The sequence below is a fragment of the Sinocyclocheilus rhinocerous genome, unplaced genomic scaffold, assembly GCF_001515625.1.
Source record: "Sinocyclocheilus rhinocerous isolate Xijiao unplaced genomic scaffold, SAMN03320098_v1.1 scaffold4214, whole genome shotgun sequence".
In the NCBI taxonomy this organism is placed as follows: domain Eukaryota; kingdom Metazoa; phylum Chordata; class Actinopteri; order Cypriniformes; family Cyprinidae; genus Sinocyclocheilus; species Sinocyclocheilus rhinocerous.
The window spans coordinates 159,551-178,073 of NW_015636077.1; the positions used below are offsets into that span (position 1 = coordinate 159,551).

Sequence of the window (18,523 nt, forward strand, 5' to 3'; positions counted from 1 at the left end):
TAGGGCTGGACGATATGGCCAAAATTTATATCACAATATATTTCTTAATTTCGGTCGATACAATATAATTCCGATATCGATATGAACACCATTTAAAAAAAAGCCTCATAAAAACTGCAAAGAACACCCACAACAGATGTCTGTACCTACAAACTTGTGAAAAATTTATTTGCCAAGTCTATGAAAACTCTTCCTATAAAACTATTAAATTTTTTTAGAAAAAAAAACAGCACAAATAAATTAATGTTCACCTTTTATTTGTATTTAGCCTTCATACAAACAAGAAATGTGAAATCACTGTCAAATAAACATCTCAGACTCACCTTATTAATCACTAATATCTTTAACTTAGCAAAAACAGTAACATTTTGAAATATTTTTACTATTTAAAATAACTGTTTTCTATTTGAAAATATTTTAAAATGTAATTTATTCCTGTGATTTCAAAGCTCAGTTTTTAGCATCATTACTCCAGTCACATGATCCTTCAGAAATCATTCTAATATTCTGATTTGCTGCTCACAAAACATTTATTGTTATGTTGAACAGCATTTATCTGAAATATACATTTTTGTATATATGAAATATAACATTATAAATGTCTTTATCATCACTTTTGATCAATTTAAAGCATCCTTGCTAAATAAAAGTATTCATTGCTATAATTAGAAATAATTGGTTTCCCCAATAATGGCTGTAATCAAAGCAGCTCCACTCATAAACGCTACTTTATCAGATAAAATAAAAATGCCATCGAAACTTTTCTGAAGACGGTTCCCTTCATTCAAATAAAACACCCGCGCCGCGTTTTGATTTTGAAACGTGCAGGGCTCATGTTTATTTTGTCAAATGCCACAAATAAATCAATGTATGGGAAACACTGGTAATGTATATCAAAATATCGGAAATGTGTTTAAAAATCATATCACCATTATTTAAAAAAATTATATTGCGATACATATTGATGTTGATGATATATATATTTTTTTTAAATAGAAATATATACAAAAAGAATAGGAAATGAAACTGCTTATTTATTTGAAACCAGAAATGTTTATTGGGAACTGCATGACATTTTCAAAAGTCTGTGCCAGCTGGTGCAGAATTGACGAACATCATACCTGCTGTTAAACTCATTTCACAAGCATACTAGTGCCCAGGATACACTTGAAACTGCCTTATAATATTGGATTACATTGAACTATTGCATTGAAGGTTGCATATAATTGAACATAACAGCAAGTCTTTAACAAGCGTGATGCAGATTACATGCCAGGGGATGTTGGTTTAACATTGTGTTTTATTTTCCCCCACACCCAAGCTAACCAAAACCACATAACATGAATTTACGTACATTAAAGGAATAGTTCACCCAAAAATGACATTCTTACAAAAAAAAATAATTAAAACATCTTGCAAACAGCTTTTCACCTCACAAGACATTAATTACTGGACTGGAGTGGTGTGGATTACTTCATTGTTTTTATCAGCTGTTTGGAGTCTCATTCTGACGGCACCCATTCACTGCAGAGCATCCATTGGTGAGCAAGTGATGTAATGCTACATTTCTCCACATCTGTTCTGATGAAAACACAAACTCATCTACATCTTGGATGGCCTGAGGGTGAGTAAATGTTCACCAAATTTCCATTTTTGGGTAAACAATTCATTTAATGTAATATTTACATTTACAAAGGTCCTCAGACCTTTTAAAGAGAATTTTAGTCATTAAAGTCATATTTACAATTTGAACAATTTCAGTGCATAATAAGATCTAAAGTCAACAAACATTTATTTTCCTCTTTGATCTGTCATTTCTTGTTGGACAGCACGTGTTCTTTTCTTCACGTTAGCGTAGGCTGCTTCATCTTCCAGGGCGTTGTCAGATTAGAATGGTCTCATCACACTACTTAAAAAAAGCAAAATATGTTAGAGACATCTCAAACAATGTAGATTCTATTGATGAAGTATTCTCTTTTAATTATAAATGTTAAGGCACATGCAGTGTTGTTTTTTAGTCACAGTTTTGCACATTAATATCTGCATGCACGAGTCTTAGGTGTGTTGTTATCAGTTTTAACAGCTAGCTAAAGTGCGATGGTTCCAGGTAGCACTTTTTTTTACAGTCCTGTTCCGCACGTACATATTATGTACTTGCTTTAGTATTTACAATAACTGGGTAATAACTAAAAACTAACCCTGAACCTATCCCTGAACCTAACCCTAGCCCATGCAATTACTCTATATTATGCAGTACTTTCTTAGGTTACGCATACATTTTAGCATACATCACGGTATGATTTTTCCCAGTATAACAAAAGGAAAAGTATTAAGACTTGAAACATTTTTAATAAAGATAATTGTTTTACTAAGTTCAATCAAAAAACTGTGAGGAAAAAATAAATGTTACATTTGTTTAGAGCATTTTCTATACATATATAATAACTACAAGTCAAGCTGCAATACCAAACAGGACCACACGAAGATGCCAACAGACCAGTCGCCATAACCTGACTGTATATAGATATATAATTTGGCGATCTGAAGGCGGCATCACCAGTGAACTGTTCATCTGTCAGAGTGAGTGTTCGTGTCTGTGTTTGGGAGTCTTCATAAACACCACTGACCACCACAGCCCTCCCGGAACTCATAGAGATCGCACTTTGGTGCACAAAGTCCCGTTCGCACTTTGGTGGTGCATTGCCCTATCTCCCTAATGAAGAAACCGCCCCTGCTTTTTAAAATAAAGTGCCACCAGGTTCCATCAAGCAATTCTTTTACATGCATAACACAAACAACACATTAAAGTCACACTGAAAATCAACACCTCCAAGAACTTGTCAATAAATGTCTAAAGAACTGATGCGCTGCTCAGAAACCGACTTGAGCGTTACTAAAAGCTGTGAAAGTAAAACGTTTTGTCACCGATACAAAGTTGTACTCACCCCCAGGTTGTCATAAACACTACCTTTCAGGCAGTTTATGTAAATATCTCCATCACTGCCTTTCTCTTTTCTGCTTTTCATAAAATGATAGATACAAATAATTAGTAAATGTTCTGATATGTAGTTATGTATCAAAAATTATATTATACACTACAGTCAAAAGTTTGGAATCATTAAGATGTCCTGTTTTATGATATGAGCCTTTTTCACCAAAGCAAAACAATACAGCAAAAAGAGTAATATTCTGAAATATTATTACAATTTCAATTACAATTTTCTATTTTAATATATTTTGAAATGTAATTTATTCATGTAATGCAAAGCTGAATTCTCAGCATCGTTACTCCAGTCTTCAGTGTCACATGATCCTTCAGAAATCATTCTAATATGCTGATTTGCTGTTCAAGAATCATTTCTTATTATTATCAATGTTGAAAACTGTTTTTGTGGAAACTGTGATACATTATTTTCAGGATTCTTTGATGAATAGACCGTTTAAAATAATAGCATTCATTTGAAATCTTTTTGTAACATTTGGTATATCTTTAGTCATGTTTAATGCATCCTTGCTGAAAAAGTATTAATTTCTCTAAAAAAAATAAAGTTATCCCAAACTTTTGAATGGTAGTGTATCCCAGTTTAAACAGAAATATTAAAAATATATATAATGAAGTAAAATAAATAATCTAATATGCAAGTCAGCATATTAGAATGATTTCTGAAAGATCATGTGACACTGAAGACTGGAGTAATGATGCCATCACAGGAATACATTACATTTTAAAATGTATTCAGATAGAAAACATTTATTTTAAAAGAGACTTATTTAAAAAAAAAACCTAAACAATATTAATGATTGTAAAAATTTGGACTGGTACTGTATATAAGTTTTTACTGTATATACTTTTCTAACTCAGACTTTTTTGGGGTTGTCTTCATTTCAGTCTGTTCATTCTTCCAAGTTACAAGTTGTTGTTTAGCTCTGTTCCCACTTAAAAGAAGAGGGATTTTAAAGTTGTCAGGAAACAAAGGAGAAACAAGAAGGAATACCAAGACAAACTGATTGAGTGAGTAATGTGTAGCTTACGAGAGAGAGCGAGATCCTTACCAGCGTTTTCTCACAACATACACTAAAATGCAGACTAAAACAACTACAACAGCTGATGCACCAACGATGTATTTTATTATGCCTGTGAAAAGAAGCAAACAAATATTTAAATTAATTATTTTTGCAATAAAACAATGACAGAGTGTTTTTAAAAAAGTCTGAATATGAAGTGTCACCATTTTGAGGAGCTTCTAAAATTATGGAAGAATTTCCCAGAATGTTATTGGCAAAGCACTGGACAGTCTCAGGGAAACCCGGCCAACCCTGTAGGGTGAATATGGTAAGAGACTCATTTTGTTTAATGCTGGTGCTGGAGAAGGTTTTTGAGGAATCTGGACCAAACCACTTGACTTCACTGGGAGGGTTGGAGTCCACAATACAGGCACAGACTGTCAAAATCATAGTCTGGCAAGAAGATTCACTTTTAATTTCAGGAGGATCTAAGATAGATAGATAGATAGATAGGAGTATTAGCTATCATAAATCATAATGATCTTCTTTCACTAACAGTACCGATTGAAATGGTTGAACCGAGGCCTTTCACTCATACTTACACAGTATATTAAGTTTCTGTGAACCAGAACTGTTTTTTCCCTCTGTGTTAATGACTGTACAAGAAATGGCCTCAGTATGTCGAGATACTCTCTCCAGTTTGTAAATGGGGCTCTTTGCTAATGTTGTTCCAGTTGAGCTGAACCACTGGTAGCTGTTTGCAGGAGGGTTGCTGTTACTAGAGCAGGTCAGTTCAACAGAGTCATTCTCCTTCACTGAGGGTTTAGTGAGCACGTTTACATTATATGGAGGATCTGATTGACATAAAATTTGATACAATGTCAAACATTCAGTTCATTTAATATATGTTTTTACTAAAAGCAATTTAAGTTAGTATGTAGAAGAAGTTTGTCGTCTCCTGATACCGTTGAGTAATGTAGTGATACGAGGAACATTTAGGCTACTACACTCGACACACACCCTAGAAGAACACTTGAATTCCAAAAAGAACCGTTTAGTGAACAGTTCTTAATAGATCCACTTTTTTCTTAGTGTTAGGAACATTTATCTAAATAAATTTTTCCACTTTAAAGGGATAGTTCACCCAAAAATGAAAATTTGATGTTTATCTGCTTACCCCCAGGGCATCCAAGATGTAGGTGACTTTGTTTCTTCAGTAGAACACAAATTATGATTTTTAAGTCCAGCCGTTGCAGTCTATCAGTCGTATAATGCATGGCAATGGTAACAAAATCTATGAGAGTAAAAAAAACATGCACAGACAAATCCAAATTAAACCCTGCGGCTCGTGACGACACGTTGATGTCCTAAGACACGAAACGATCGGTTTGTGCGAGAAAGTTTACGTTAATGGGTGTGTTGATATCCAGCCGAAGAGCAATCAACCATAACTTCAGGCGAGCAGGCTCAGAAGTTGGGAATACATGGAAAGTCACCACTCCCGAATGAGTTCGCGCGAGAGAACGTAATCTTTTAGTTTTAAGTCGGTTTGAATAATCCGGATAAGCGCAAGTAAGTACCATTTTGATTAGCCGTCGTACCTACAATGACTGTGCACTGTGTAAACAATGAGTGATGTATACGCGCGAGAGATCATTTCCGGCGCTTGCGTAAACTACGCCAGAGCGCGTACACACCTCACGCACCGGATGCTGTGCACGCGCTCAAGGAAGTTGGACACAGTGGTGTATTAGAGGTAAAAAATGATATAAATACTGTTCGGTTTCTCGCACAAACCGATCATTTAGTGTCTTAGGACATCAATGTGTCGTCACGAGCCGCAGGGTTTAATTTGGATTTGTCTGTGCATGCTTTTTTTACTCTCATAGATTTTGTTACCATTGCCATGCATCATACGACTGATAGACTGCAACGGCTGGACTTAAAAATCATAATTTGTGTTCTACTGAAGAAACAAAGTCACCTACATCTTGGATGCCCTGGGGGTAAGCAGATAAACATCAAATTTTCATTTTTGGGTGAACTATCCCTTTAAAGAACCTTATGTCCAATGGAAAGTGTCCAATGATGTTAAAGGTTCTTCATGGAACCATAAATGCCAATGAAGAACCTTTATTTTTAAAGGTTAAAATACTTAAAATACTTTCTCCAAACAATAAAGGGCCAGTCACACAAAAAACTCTACTTACACAGCACATTAATTTTCTGTGGACCAGAACTGTTTTTTCCCAGTGTGTTAATGGCTGTACAGGAAATGGCCTCAGTATGTCGAGATACTCTCTCCAGTTTGTGAGTATGTTTGTTTCCTAACAACATCCCATTTGAGCTGAACCAATGGTAGCTGTTTGCAGGAGGGTTGCTGTCACTGGAGCAGGTCAGTTCAATAGAGTCATTCTCCTTCACTGAGGGTTTAGAGACCACTTTTACATCATACGGAGGATCTGATTGAGACAAAATGTTGATAAAACGCTATTTATTACCTCAACAATGGTCTCACCAGGCTAACCCTGTGCCAAGGATTCATTTCATTTCATAAGACTGTGGTTTTCAACCAGGGGGTCTCTGCAGACATTGCATATTTTGGCCACAGGATCATTCAAACGTATTGAAATTAATATATCATTATTAATACTAATATATTAAGATAATGGGGGATTTTGAGTCAAAAAAGTTGCGAACCACAGTCCTAAAACTATTAACAGCTAACAAGAAAAGATGTGAATTAGCATCTGATCATTTATTTGTCTTAAACTCACATAGTCGACTTACATTTAACTTTGAGTGTTCTGTAGTCTGTCACTGTCTTCCCTTCAAACTCTGCAGAGCAGCTGAGATGTTTATTATGGTCTTCTCTAGAAGGGGTGAAGGTCAGGGTGTAAGATGTAAGCTTCAATTGACCGGGATTTTGCGGCTGTGATAGACTCGAGTGTGTGCCGTCATGGTTCCAGGTGACACGAGGCAGGTCTGAGGGACAGGAATGAGACACGGCACAGGTAGCAGTCACCGGTTTCCCTGATGTCATTTCCTCTTCCACAGAGACGATAGGAATCTCTGGTGTTTCTGGTGAAGACACACAAATTGTTGATGCAACAGTTTTTCCACCACTTCTCATACCTGACACATTAATTGAAATATTAATTTGGATATTACACAACAAATCATAGTGATTAACCCTCATGTTGTGATTCAGTAATTTTGATCCGGAGAGGATTTTCTTCTTCCAGAAAATTCTAGCTAATATTATGACATGCTTCCAAAAAAATGATTTATAAATTACTCATTATGCTATATTATTACCAAATTTTGGATTTAATCTTATCACATTGTGTTCTTAAAGTAAGCACAGGTTTTGTATTTCTTTTTTGAACGGACTGATCATAGACCTCATTGTTCCTTCCTGTAGTTCATACAGTAGAGCATGGCGCTAGCAACACCAAGGTTGTGGGTTTGATTTCTAGGGAATGCATAAACTGAAAAAAAAAAAAAAAGTATAGCACTGAATGCAATGTATGCTGTTATGTCTTTGGATAACAGCATCTGCCAAATGCATAAATGTAAATTGGGTGTATTGTTTTTGAGTGAATATTGCCAAAATTATTCACAAATAATGCTGAATTTTTCACTCAAAAACTGCAGATGCACAAGCTAAGTTATAGAAAACATGCTGACAAACGATTTAATCCAACATGCATGAAACCTTTTCATTACACAAAATGTTCTTTGTAGTGGAAAATGTTTTTTTAGATGATTAAAATGTTCTTAATAAAAAAGTGGCTGTTTTAGAAGCTTCATATTCATGGGGAACTAAAAAAAAAAGGTTCTTCTGTGTCATCACTGTGAAAAAATAAAACCCCTTTGAAACCTGAGTGAAGGTAACATTAAAACCTTTTAATTGAACAAATTTCTCTTACCTTTCACTGTTACAGAAGTTTTATTCTGCCCAAAGCTGAATTTGTCCAGATCTTTAATCTCAATCCGGAATATGAATGGTCCAGTGTCACTGCTGCTCAGAGAGCTGATTTTCAAAGAACAGTCGTTTTGGCGCAAATCACCAGTGAGACTACTGCGACCTTTGAATGTGTCACTGATTTTTGAGGTGTCTGTATGGTATACTGTAAATTCATAATATCCTTTGTACCAAATCCCTGTAAATTCTGTGTATGTTTTTCCCTTTGCAGGGTAGCTGAAAGTACAGGGAATGACCACACATGATCCAGACAAACCCACCACTGATTTCGGCATTTCAGCACTCCATTCCACAGCAGTAGGTGACACTGAAAGCAGAATGACTCAAAATTATTTTATATTTTTTCTTAACAATTTAGTAACCAATTAAATTATTTTATATGTTACAAATGTCAATTTTAATGTTATACCAGTGACATTATTATTATTGTTTTTTAAATGTTACTTTATTTTAGAATTTCCTGTATTTTATTATTGGTTTTGTTCAGCACTTTGGTCAGTGTAACGCTGAATTTTAAATGTGCTCTATAAATAAAACGTCTCGGGTTACTTATGTAACCATGGTTCCCTGAGGGGAACGAGACACTGCGTCCTCTAGGGGTCGCTATGGGGAACGCCTCGTCGTGACCCGTGTCTGAAGCCTACATTGAAAAAACACCAACTTGTTTGGCCGGCGACAGCCATGACGTCACTACCGTCGCGACTAGTACAAAATAGGCGCCGGTAGCGCACATCATTCACTTCTTCGTCTGAAGCTTGTGTCCGCAGCATGGCACAAAGCTAGAGGACGCAGTGTCTCGTTCCCCTCAGGGAACCATGGTTACATAAGTAACCCGAGACGTTCCCTTTCGTGGAACTTCGAACTGCGTCCTCTAGGGGTCGCTATGGGGAACGGTTTACCCACGCCGCCATGCTGAGGGGAGTGCAAGCCAGAACCATGGCGAGCCACTAAGTACCAACTACACCATATCGCTATGGGAGTTGCCCCTGTCCTGGACTTAGACTGCTGTCAGTGACATTACTCCCTACGGCCAGAAGCCTAGGCTGCCAAGGGACATTACTAGAGCCTCACAGTGTGCAGGTCCCACTGGGACAAGATTGGTAGTAGAACCCAGGCTACCAATAGTCTACCACGGGAATCAGTCTCTCGAGATTAACCTCTGGTGTAATGAGGGCGGCTGGCTCGGTGCCCAGAACTGCGGGACGGCAGGGGCCACCGTACCAGCTGTGCCAAAAGAAGCCTCCTCGGAGGTGGCGCCAGGGCCTAGAATCATGAAGGATTCCTTCCAGGGAATACGACCAAGAGCCTACTTATTGGATCAATTACTAGTCTTGGCCTGTCACTCAGGGCTACCTCACTTTGCAGAAGGACCTGTCTCAAGAGGCCTCTAGTGGAAACACCCTGTCAGAGTAGGTATTCGAGGATACCAGGAGGAGTGGGTCCCAGGCGGAACCGGGGTTTTAGACCACTCAGAAAAAGAGAACGAAGCTGAACGCGTAACTCTTACCATATAGGATTTTAGAGAAGTGGGCAAAGCAGAACGTGCGCACTTACCACTTTTCGTGGAATTTTAGAAAAGTGGGCAAAGATACCGTGCCCACTTACCACCATGTGGATTTTAGAATGTCCATATGTAGATGGATACAACCGTTCTAGGGGGTTCTCGTGGCACTTCTGGAGGGCAGCCTATAGATGGAAACCTGAGTAGTCATCAGTCTCACCTACGGCTATCACGCTGGCGTGGCTAGCCGCGAACCTGTAGCTGAGGGAGCAGACATCCATTCAGCGGGAGCTCGACCTACAGCATGTTCCATTGGTGGAACAGCTAGCAGTTATCAGCTGGGGGAGCAACACGCCCAGTTCTCACCGAGAAGGGGACTCGACCCGCAGCGCGTTCCAACTAGCGGAACCAGCTAGTAACAATTTCGGCGTGGGAGCCCACGCCTGGTCCTCAGACGCACAGGGGGCTCGACCCTTACCCATGCCGGGCTTTCCCCGGCTGGCAGTAGCTCATTCTAGCTGGGGGAGCCCAAACCCAACTCTCACCGAGAGGGGGGGCCCCCAACCAGCAGCATGATTAACAATCAGAGGGGTAGCATACTGCAGGCTAGCCACATCGCCAGCGCATCAGGGAGGCGGAGGACGGCCCAATCCTACTGATGCAGCTGGTTCGAGGTCTTTCTGGAAGACAGCGAGCTCAAGCCTCTCATAAACGAGGCACCTCCGTTTTCCCCAGCGGAGGAATACTGGTCACATTCCAGGTAACCCTCTCATGAAAGGGGAGCAGCGCTCAACATTACCACGAGGACGGCCCATGGAGCGAGGGATTCAACTCCTCGGAGAGGACCCTGCTCGCCAGAAGACACCCTCTTAGTACCCCTTGATATCAAGGGGGGCAGTGCCTCCTGAGTGCGTCGATCGAGACACACTGGTTGAGAGGAGCCCAGGAAATCGGGGTCTAACCATCTCCGAAACAGGGAACGAAGTCCGAAACGCGTAACCCTCACCGTACAGGATTTTAGAGAGGTGGGCAAAGAAGAACGTGCGCACCTACCACTTTCGTGGGATTTTAGAGAAGTGGCAAAGCATAGCGTGCACACCTACCACCTAGGTGGAATTTTAGACGGGTGGCAAAGCCTAACGTGCCCACCCACCACTTACGTGGATTTTAGAAAAGTGGCAAAGGATAACGTGCACACTTACCACTCATGTGGATTTTAAAAGGTGCGCAATATGAGCACTTTTACCATAATCTTTGGATTTTCTTAGGGTTCTATTGTCACCCGGACGTAATGGCCGGTCGGGAACAGCCGCTCCAGCACCCTCCTCAGAGGCGAGGGGAGCGGTGTCTCCAGGGTGTGTCGACCAAGACACACTACTTGAGTGGCACCCAGGGTACCGGGGTGTTATCCCACTCTTAAACAAAGGGAACGAAGACCGCACGCGTAACCCTTACCTTCACAGGATTTTAGAAAAATGGGCAAAGAATCCCGTGCCCATTTACCACCTAAGTGGAATTTTAGAAAATGGGCAAAGCAACACGTGCCCATCTACCAGCTATGTGGATTTTAGAAAAATGCGCAAAGCTTCACGTGCACATTTACCACTCACGTGGATTTAGGGAAATGCGCAAAGCCTTGCTTTACGTGGACATTTACCATATTATCTGGATTTTAAGTTCATGGATACCCGACCATATCGGCCAGCTGGAAGAGGCCGGCTCGCCCATCTCAGTGGTGATGGGAGCCCTGCCTACGACAGCCTTACACAGGAGGATCCTGGTGATGCCCCCTGTACCTCCCGTTCGTTGCCTCAGCAAGAAGGAATACGCCGGTGGCCCGGAAGCCCCTCGGGGCGACCAGGCACTGTAGCCCAGTCCGGGTGCCTTGCAGCGTAGCACCGGGGGCCTGATGTTCCCGAGGCTCCCGCAGAAGCCCGTGTTCGGCCGCATTATCCAGGAGGTATGAAGCCGACGCCCGGCTTTCCCTTACCGCCTGGACGTAAGTCGACGAGTGAAACGCCTACTGCAAGTAGAGCACCTGGCTTCTGAACCCAGCAACGGCACCTCACCGAGGGCGTCTAGCAAGGGACAGAAACGTACAGGTCCCGGAAACACTGCAAGGAACTATAGAGGTTACACACACACAGCCATCTCAGTCTGTCCTTAATATACAGATATCATGATATTTGGATCGTACTCACCCCCATGACTTCTGTACCGGAGCTGTGCTCCGAGGATCTCTTGACCGGATTTTTCCTGCTGCAGGTAACTTTATACACTCTATTAGGTTATTTTACACATGACCACCTCAGTCTCTCATTAGTATACATGCTCTCATGATATATGGATCATACTCACCCACCACGAGGCTTGTTGCCGGAGCTGTGTCCGGGGATTTTTTGACCGGACCATCAGTCAGGCGGTTACTATGATCTGGCCATAGAACCACCAAAACATCATGGGCCCAGTAGGAGACTGTTTGAAATTGTTTTACAGCTAACCTCGGTCAGCTGGAGATGGTGGTCATAAAAAGGGAATTAGAAAAAGGGGAGAACAGGGTAGATGTTGTACCCCCTGCGGGAGAGAGTGAATACCTAGGTATTACTCTGACCCGGACGAAAGCGCTGGCGCCTTGCCCAGGTCTCACCCCTCGGGTTTCGCCTGCCTCCCCTCGACCCACGATACTTCCTACCCCCACCCACAGGTGGAGGCGGGGCGCGAGTCGCGACACTAGCCCTCTGTGCCCGTCTCTGATCCTCAAACCGAGACGGGCCAGGACCCCTGGTTTGTTCGGGCTCAGACCTGGGCCTTCGTGGTATGAAGGACTTGAACGCTGCTGAGCGCGACTTCGCCTCCCTGAATTTGTCGACCACCGTCTCGACGGAGGTGCCAAACAGTTCAGAGGGCGAAACCGGGGCATCGAGAAGAAAGCCCCTTTCTTTCTTCCCGATGTCCGCTAAGTTCACCCACAACTGCCGCTCCGTCACCACCATAGCAGCCATCGCTCTGCCCATGGCAGAGGCTGCCTGCTTAGTAGCCCGGAGGGCCAAGTCTGTGGTGCGTCGCAGCTCAGCCGTTTCGCCAGAGGAAAGGCCCTGCCCCTCATCCAGGTCCTTCAGCAGGTCAGCCTGGTATGCCTGAAGCACCGCCATCGTGTGCAACGAAGCCACCGCCTGACCTGCCGCTGCGTATGCCTTGCCGTTCGTGCGAGATGTGGCTTGAAGGGGCACGGATGGCAAGGAGGGAGTTTTGAGGGATGACGTCTCCCCCAGAGAGAGATAGCTGGCTAGCGTCTCTTCCACAGGGGGCATCATTCCATAGCCGCTTTCGCGCATTGACTCGATGTTCGCATAACTCGTATGCTGAAACCGGTATACGCGTGAGGAAAACGGCCTCTCCCATTCCTTCTCGATCTCAGTGTGGAGATCAGGAAGGAAAGGAAGGCTCACTTGAGCTGGAGGTGTATGGCCAGAGAGATAACGCTCGTCGAGGCGACCTCGCGACGTCACCTCCTTGGCCCGTTTCCACGGTAATTCGAGCCTTGCCGTGGCTCGATCCATTACCTCTAACAGCTCATCATACGCAGGGCAGGTGGATTGGGAAAGCTCAGCCTCAGCTTCTTCACTCTCCACATCCATTTCCTGCTCTTGTTGGGCTGGGCCCAACTGAGCACTGGCCCCTGGATCAGATGATATTAGAGAGAGGATATCATCGTCCAGCGGCTGTCTCTCGCCCGACGCCGATGCGCGGAAGAGGGGAACCCCCCCTTCAGCCTCATCGGCTAGGTCCACCTGAGATCCCCACGAGCTCATTCTCCTCCGTGCCTCAGCAGCGGCGGGTCCTGAACCGCGGGAAACCGATGGTTGTCCCTCTCCCCTCGAGAAGAGAGACAAACGAGAGCGGAGCTTCTTCAGAGAAAAGCTCTCACAGTGCACACAGATTGCCCCCTCGAGGACATCGTGTGCGTGCTCCTCGCCCAAACAAACAACGCATAGATCGTGTGAATCATCGGGTGTCAGGAACCGCTGACACGGATGTACACACTTTCTAAACGCTTCGCTAGTGCTCGCCATAGTAGGAAAGAAAAAGCTCTTACTTTGCTTTTTGGAATGCACGCTTCAAACAGACCGGTCAGTGAAGACGAAGAAGAGAATGATGTGCGCTACCGGCGCCTATTTTGTACTAGTCGCGACGGTAGTGACGTCATGGCTGTCGCCGGCCAAACAAGTTGGTGTTTTTTCAATGTAGGCTTCAGACACGGGTCACGACGAGGCGTTCCCCATAGCGACCCCTAGAGGACGCAGTTCGAAGTTCCACGAAAGGGAACTTACTTACTTACTTACTACTTACATTACATCATAATTAAAAAAATTTAATGGATTTCCTTTTGTTTTAGTATGAGCCTAAATTATTTTCCAAGACACTCATCTTGGTTCACCTAATAGTTTCCTCCGCAGAGATGTCAGGAAGTAGACTGTAATTCATTTGTCTGAGGAATGACTCATTATACTTTACTGTAATAATGCAATGGCCTAAGAGCAGAAAAAATGCTTTTTTTGTATGTGTGTAAAATTCACTACATGAAAAGACTAAACACTGATTATTTACAACTTAAAACTGTCATACATAACCATTTTATGTAGTTATATTTTACTAACCTCTGAGCCAGAGAAAGAGTGACAGTAAACAGCTCCAGAAAACCATCTCTGCATCAAAGTTCAGCGCCTGGGAATAAATATTGTCATTATTTACGACTCTTCAGTTCCCAGTAACCACTAAGTATTGTTTTAGAATGACAACATAGTTTCATTTCTCACTGTTTATGGAGCACGTGCAGTGCGGCATTTGCAATAAACTAGTTATTTAATAAGGGATTTAAATAATACATATTTAATAAGGGATTAAAAAAATTTTTTTAGGAGTAACTTACTTAATGTTGTGTCCTCAAACGGTGCCTGAGGTCATTAGAAGAAGACTGATGTGCTAAATATCCGAGAGCTTCCTTCCCCCTATATCTGGCTGAGCGTGATGCTTGTGATAATTTGGTCACTTCCAGGGTGGCGCTAGGGGTGGGCTAAGGGAAGGCCCGAATGTATTTTTTATTACCGTGTCTTGTGCGCATCATTTAATGCGCATTAAAATAATTTCTATTAAACCAGCACTTAAACAGCAAAATGCTGCTGCTTCAGGTATTTGTAACTTACTGTAGGCTATAAATTCATAGTACTGATCTCAACACCTGTCAAAATTAGATTGTTACGGTATAGCAACAAATATAGACTTTTTAATCATGTTATTATATGCACAGACTTTCTAGGACACACGCACGTATTTAGAGCGATTATATGAACAGATTGTTTAGCATTTGGAATGGTCTGTGGCAGACTTTCTGCCATAGCGATCGTTCTGCGCAACGCCGATGCATCTCGAACAAGCCTAATATTTGAAAGCACCAAAACAAACATGCACATACCCCAACAGGACCTCGCCCCTATTTTGATAACTCCGCCCCAAACGTATGTACACAACCTTGGCAGCGACGATGGTGGATCTGTCATGCCTGCCAGCCGCAGCATATTCAAGCAAAAGCCAACATAGAAAAGTGTTGCAAAATTTACATAACTCACCTATCGAGAAGAAACAAAGCAACATCGGCGTCCGATTCCCTTCCGCTCTTTATTTCTCTCCACCGCTGAAAAGCTGATCCTATATTTATGCAGTCTTATCTCTTGCCTGATCGTAGCATTTTTAATGTTTTGTTCCTCCGAAATGTTCCTCTTTTTTTACCTGCCATCTCTCGCTATCTAGTCCATCTGATAATATCCATCCTGTGCACTCACTGAGCTGTCTCTTCTCCCTATCATTACTAGACACGCCCCTTACTGCTGATTGGCTGCGAGTTTGTTTTGGGACTCGGTCCGACACAGTGGTCAAAAGCGTTTTTCAAAAATCGCTTAGTGCACCTTTAATAAAACTTCCTTCCTGAATGAATCAGCCGTTTTGAATGAATCGATTGAATAAATGACTCAACGACTCAGTAATTAAGACAGTGGCTTGCTGCCACCTACTGGCAATTTTAGTCTCATTTTTAAAAGTATTCTATTTTTCTATCATTTCATATTTCTGTGTTCTAAATTTTATATTTAAAACATAATCTCATAACATTATTTAAGCAATTTGTAAGTGCAGTGTAAATGCATGCAGGAGCTCCTGTGTATGTATGTGTAGGCTAGAGCCCTGCGTGTTTAAATATACTTGCCTCTTTGCCAATGTAATTTTTAAACATATTTTATTTGAAGTGCATCCCGTGTATTCTGACACATACATGGATGTCTCTGGGCTAAGCCCTGGGTATCCACTCACCCTAGAACCGCCCCTGGTCACTTTCTATTTCAAAGGACTCTGAAAGACTGGCTGTACACATTCAGCATAAAAGTGTCCTGAAATGTATATGTTAATACAAATATGTTAATTCTATATAAGAAGTTCACTTAAACTTTTTTTTTTGAGTGAATGTGTTCGCTAAATGTAGTAAAAAGTAATCATACATGTATGAATGGATTACATTTAAATAATTGCTACCAGAATCATGAGGCATTGTGGGTGAGTGCCAAGATTTTGCTATACGGTTGCTTAGGTGGACCTAATGGTTTTTACCACATTGCTATGGGGTTGCAAAGGTGTTTTGGAATGTTGCTAGGTGTTTTATAGTTATGGTGTTTTATAGTAACACCATTAAACAAACACATCAAGTGTAGCCTATTCTGAGGCTAAAACTGTGATTATGTATTTGAGAGAACACAGTCATATCCAATGTGTGTGTTTTTTTGTTTTTTTTGGTCAATATGCATCACTAGTGGTGTGACTGTGACCTGTGTGGGCTTGAACTTAACCTCTATATCTTCATTTTAACAGGATGTGTGGACTAAAAAATGATATCTTGTCATGTGACTTCTCTGTATGCCATTGTGTGTGGTTGGTTAAACAGCTGGGCTTTGTGAGGCTTTGTGAGGTTCAGCTGTAACTGAAGAGCTACTTTGACCTTTGTCTGTCAACAACTCTACTATCTCTACTGTTTGAGGTACTGTAAAAAATGAAATGATGAAATGGAGCCTGCAGTATTTAATGTTCCTTTGTTCTTAAGATTTGCTTTCTCCAGTGGCCATAAAATGTATTTGCAACACTTAAAAAGACTGAATTTGGTATGTATTAGAGATATCAAACAAAATATCAAACAAATTAATTTAATTTTAAAAAAGATACATGCAAAACATTGCACATCCACCAAAATCACTTTGGCATCAGGAAAGAGAAGCTAGTTCTGAGAAAAGTTCTTGCATCATTTGATGCATCGTTTGCTATCTAATGCAATTCTTACCACATCTTTGAGAATTTAAGATACATTTTAAATCACAGTAGTATTGGATGGGTTTTTTTTTTAAGATGGTTATTCTTCAGATATAAAAATGCATGTTTTTAATGCTGGTTTGGAAGATGGTTTTAATGCATGGTTTGCAGAAATTCAATTAATCCGAATTAATTGCTTTTATTGACAATGACAAAGGGAAAGTTCTGTTTTAAAGACAAACAGAAACTGCTCAGAAATTATTTAAATGTTTAAATGGAACACATATTTCCAAAAATATTTCCAAATCACACACCCATCTAAATCTTTTAAGAGTTTTCACGAGGTCCTGACATTTCCATTAGGGGTCAGTATATTCAATGTAAACTGAACTAGGTCTGTCAGCTTTGTGGATTTTTCTCATCTACAAAGGCAAGGTTGCACATTTCCCAGCTCTGCTTTGAAAATTGTTCCTGGTTAGACTGTGCTGATGATAGATGGCAGTAACGGATGTGATAGCTTCTTGGAAGATTTAGTTTAGCCAAACTGTAGTCTTTCGTGGACAGTACTTTTGAATGTTTGTCTTTCCGCAGGGCGTCCGCAAAACAAACCTCATCCTCTGGGTCATGCTTAGTGAGCTTTTTATTTCTCCTCCTAATATTTTGTCTTGAGTCCTGGGTCATCAGAGGCCTTGATTTTCCATTGCCCATGAAATATTGTGAAATGTGATGTTCTGAGAAAAAAAAAGGAACACAATAAAAGGATTAAAAAGTTCATTTAAGTTCATTCTTGCACAGTGATTATAAAACATGAACATACATACATGCAAAAGTAAAAAAGTAAAAGTGACTTTACCTGAGTTGATTATGAATTGATGTCTCATTTGGTTTGCAGTCGGTTTTGGATTTAAATAGTGTTGAGTAGGCTACCTCTATTTATTCTTTACTTTCTGTTTCAGCTCTCAGTGAGTGATTTGAACAGCTTTGTGTTAGATTAGATGTTTCTGCTCTTTGACAGAATTGTGGAAATTAAATGAAGAATAGGATTACGGAGCACAATGGATCTTCTGATCCTTTACATCAATTGGTCAGTGATGAAGCATTATACAACTATTGATAGTAACTATTTGAACTGGCATTGATTTAATAAGCTCTGTCTAAACATTGACTGGCTGATGTGATTGCATTTGAGTTTTCAGAGATTGTCTTATTCAACAATTTCATGGTGTCTACTAACCTCAACTGAGATGAACTGGGGAAATTTAGTGCAATTTCTTGATCAAAAAACCTTAGATCAAGAGTGTATTTAATAAACTAAACAGTTTCTCATTAATAAATGAATGTTTGCCAATATTTATTTGGATTGTGTAATGTATTGTTTATAGGTTAATGTCTCTCAGAAGACCCCCCCCCCGAATAGATATGAGTTATGAATTAATTAACTTAAAAATACAGGTGCATCTCAATAAATTAGAATGTCGTGGAAAAGTTCATTTATTTCAGTAATTCAACTCAAATTGTGAAACTCGGGTATTAAATAAATTCAATGCACACAGACTGAAGTAGTTTAAGTCTTTGGTTCTTTAAACTGTGATGATTTTGGCTCACATTATCATCACCGTGTGTTTTGAGTTTGAGCTCCGTCAAGTTAATTCTTTGTCGTCTAATTTTCTATTTTAAAATAA

The 18,523-nt window shown here is 40.8% G+C and overlaps 1 protein-coding gene across 1 annotated transcript in view; it reads right to left on the bottom strand.

Annotated features, from left to right (window-relative positions):
* The window catches only part of LOC107747660 (myelin-associated glycoprotein-like), a 28,440-nt gene extending 10,718 nt beyond the window's left edge, over positions 1-17,722 (bottom strand). The window contains exons 1-9 of the mRNA XM_016562255.1: positions 17,695-17,722; positions 17,451-17,572; positions 14,153-14,219; positions 7,938-8,300; positions 6,796-7,086; positions 6,216-6,467; positions 4,608-4,859; positions 4,230-4,493; positions 4,054-4,135 (exon numbers count right to left, since the gene is read on the bottom strand). Of these exons, the coding sequence (XP_016417741.1) occupies positions 4,054-4,135; positions 4,230-4,493; positions 4,608-4,859; positions 6,216-6,467; positions 6,796-7,086; positions 7,938-8,300; positions 14,153-14,219; positions 17,451-17,572; positions 17,695-17,722 (1,721 nt within the window). The remainder of the gene's footprint in view (positions 1-4,053; positions 4,136-4,229; positions 4,494-4,607; positions 4,860-6,215; positions 6,468-6,795; positions 7,087-7,937; positions 8,301-14,152; positions 14,220-17,450; positions 17,573-17,694) is intronic.
* Between the last annotated feature and the right edge of the window lie 801 nt (positions 17,723-18,523).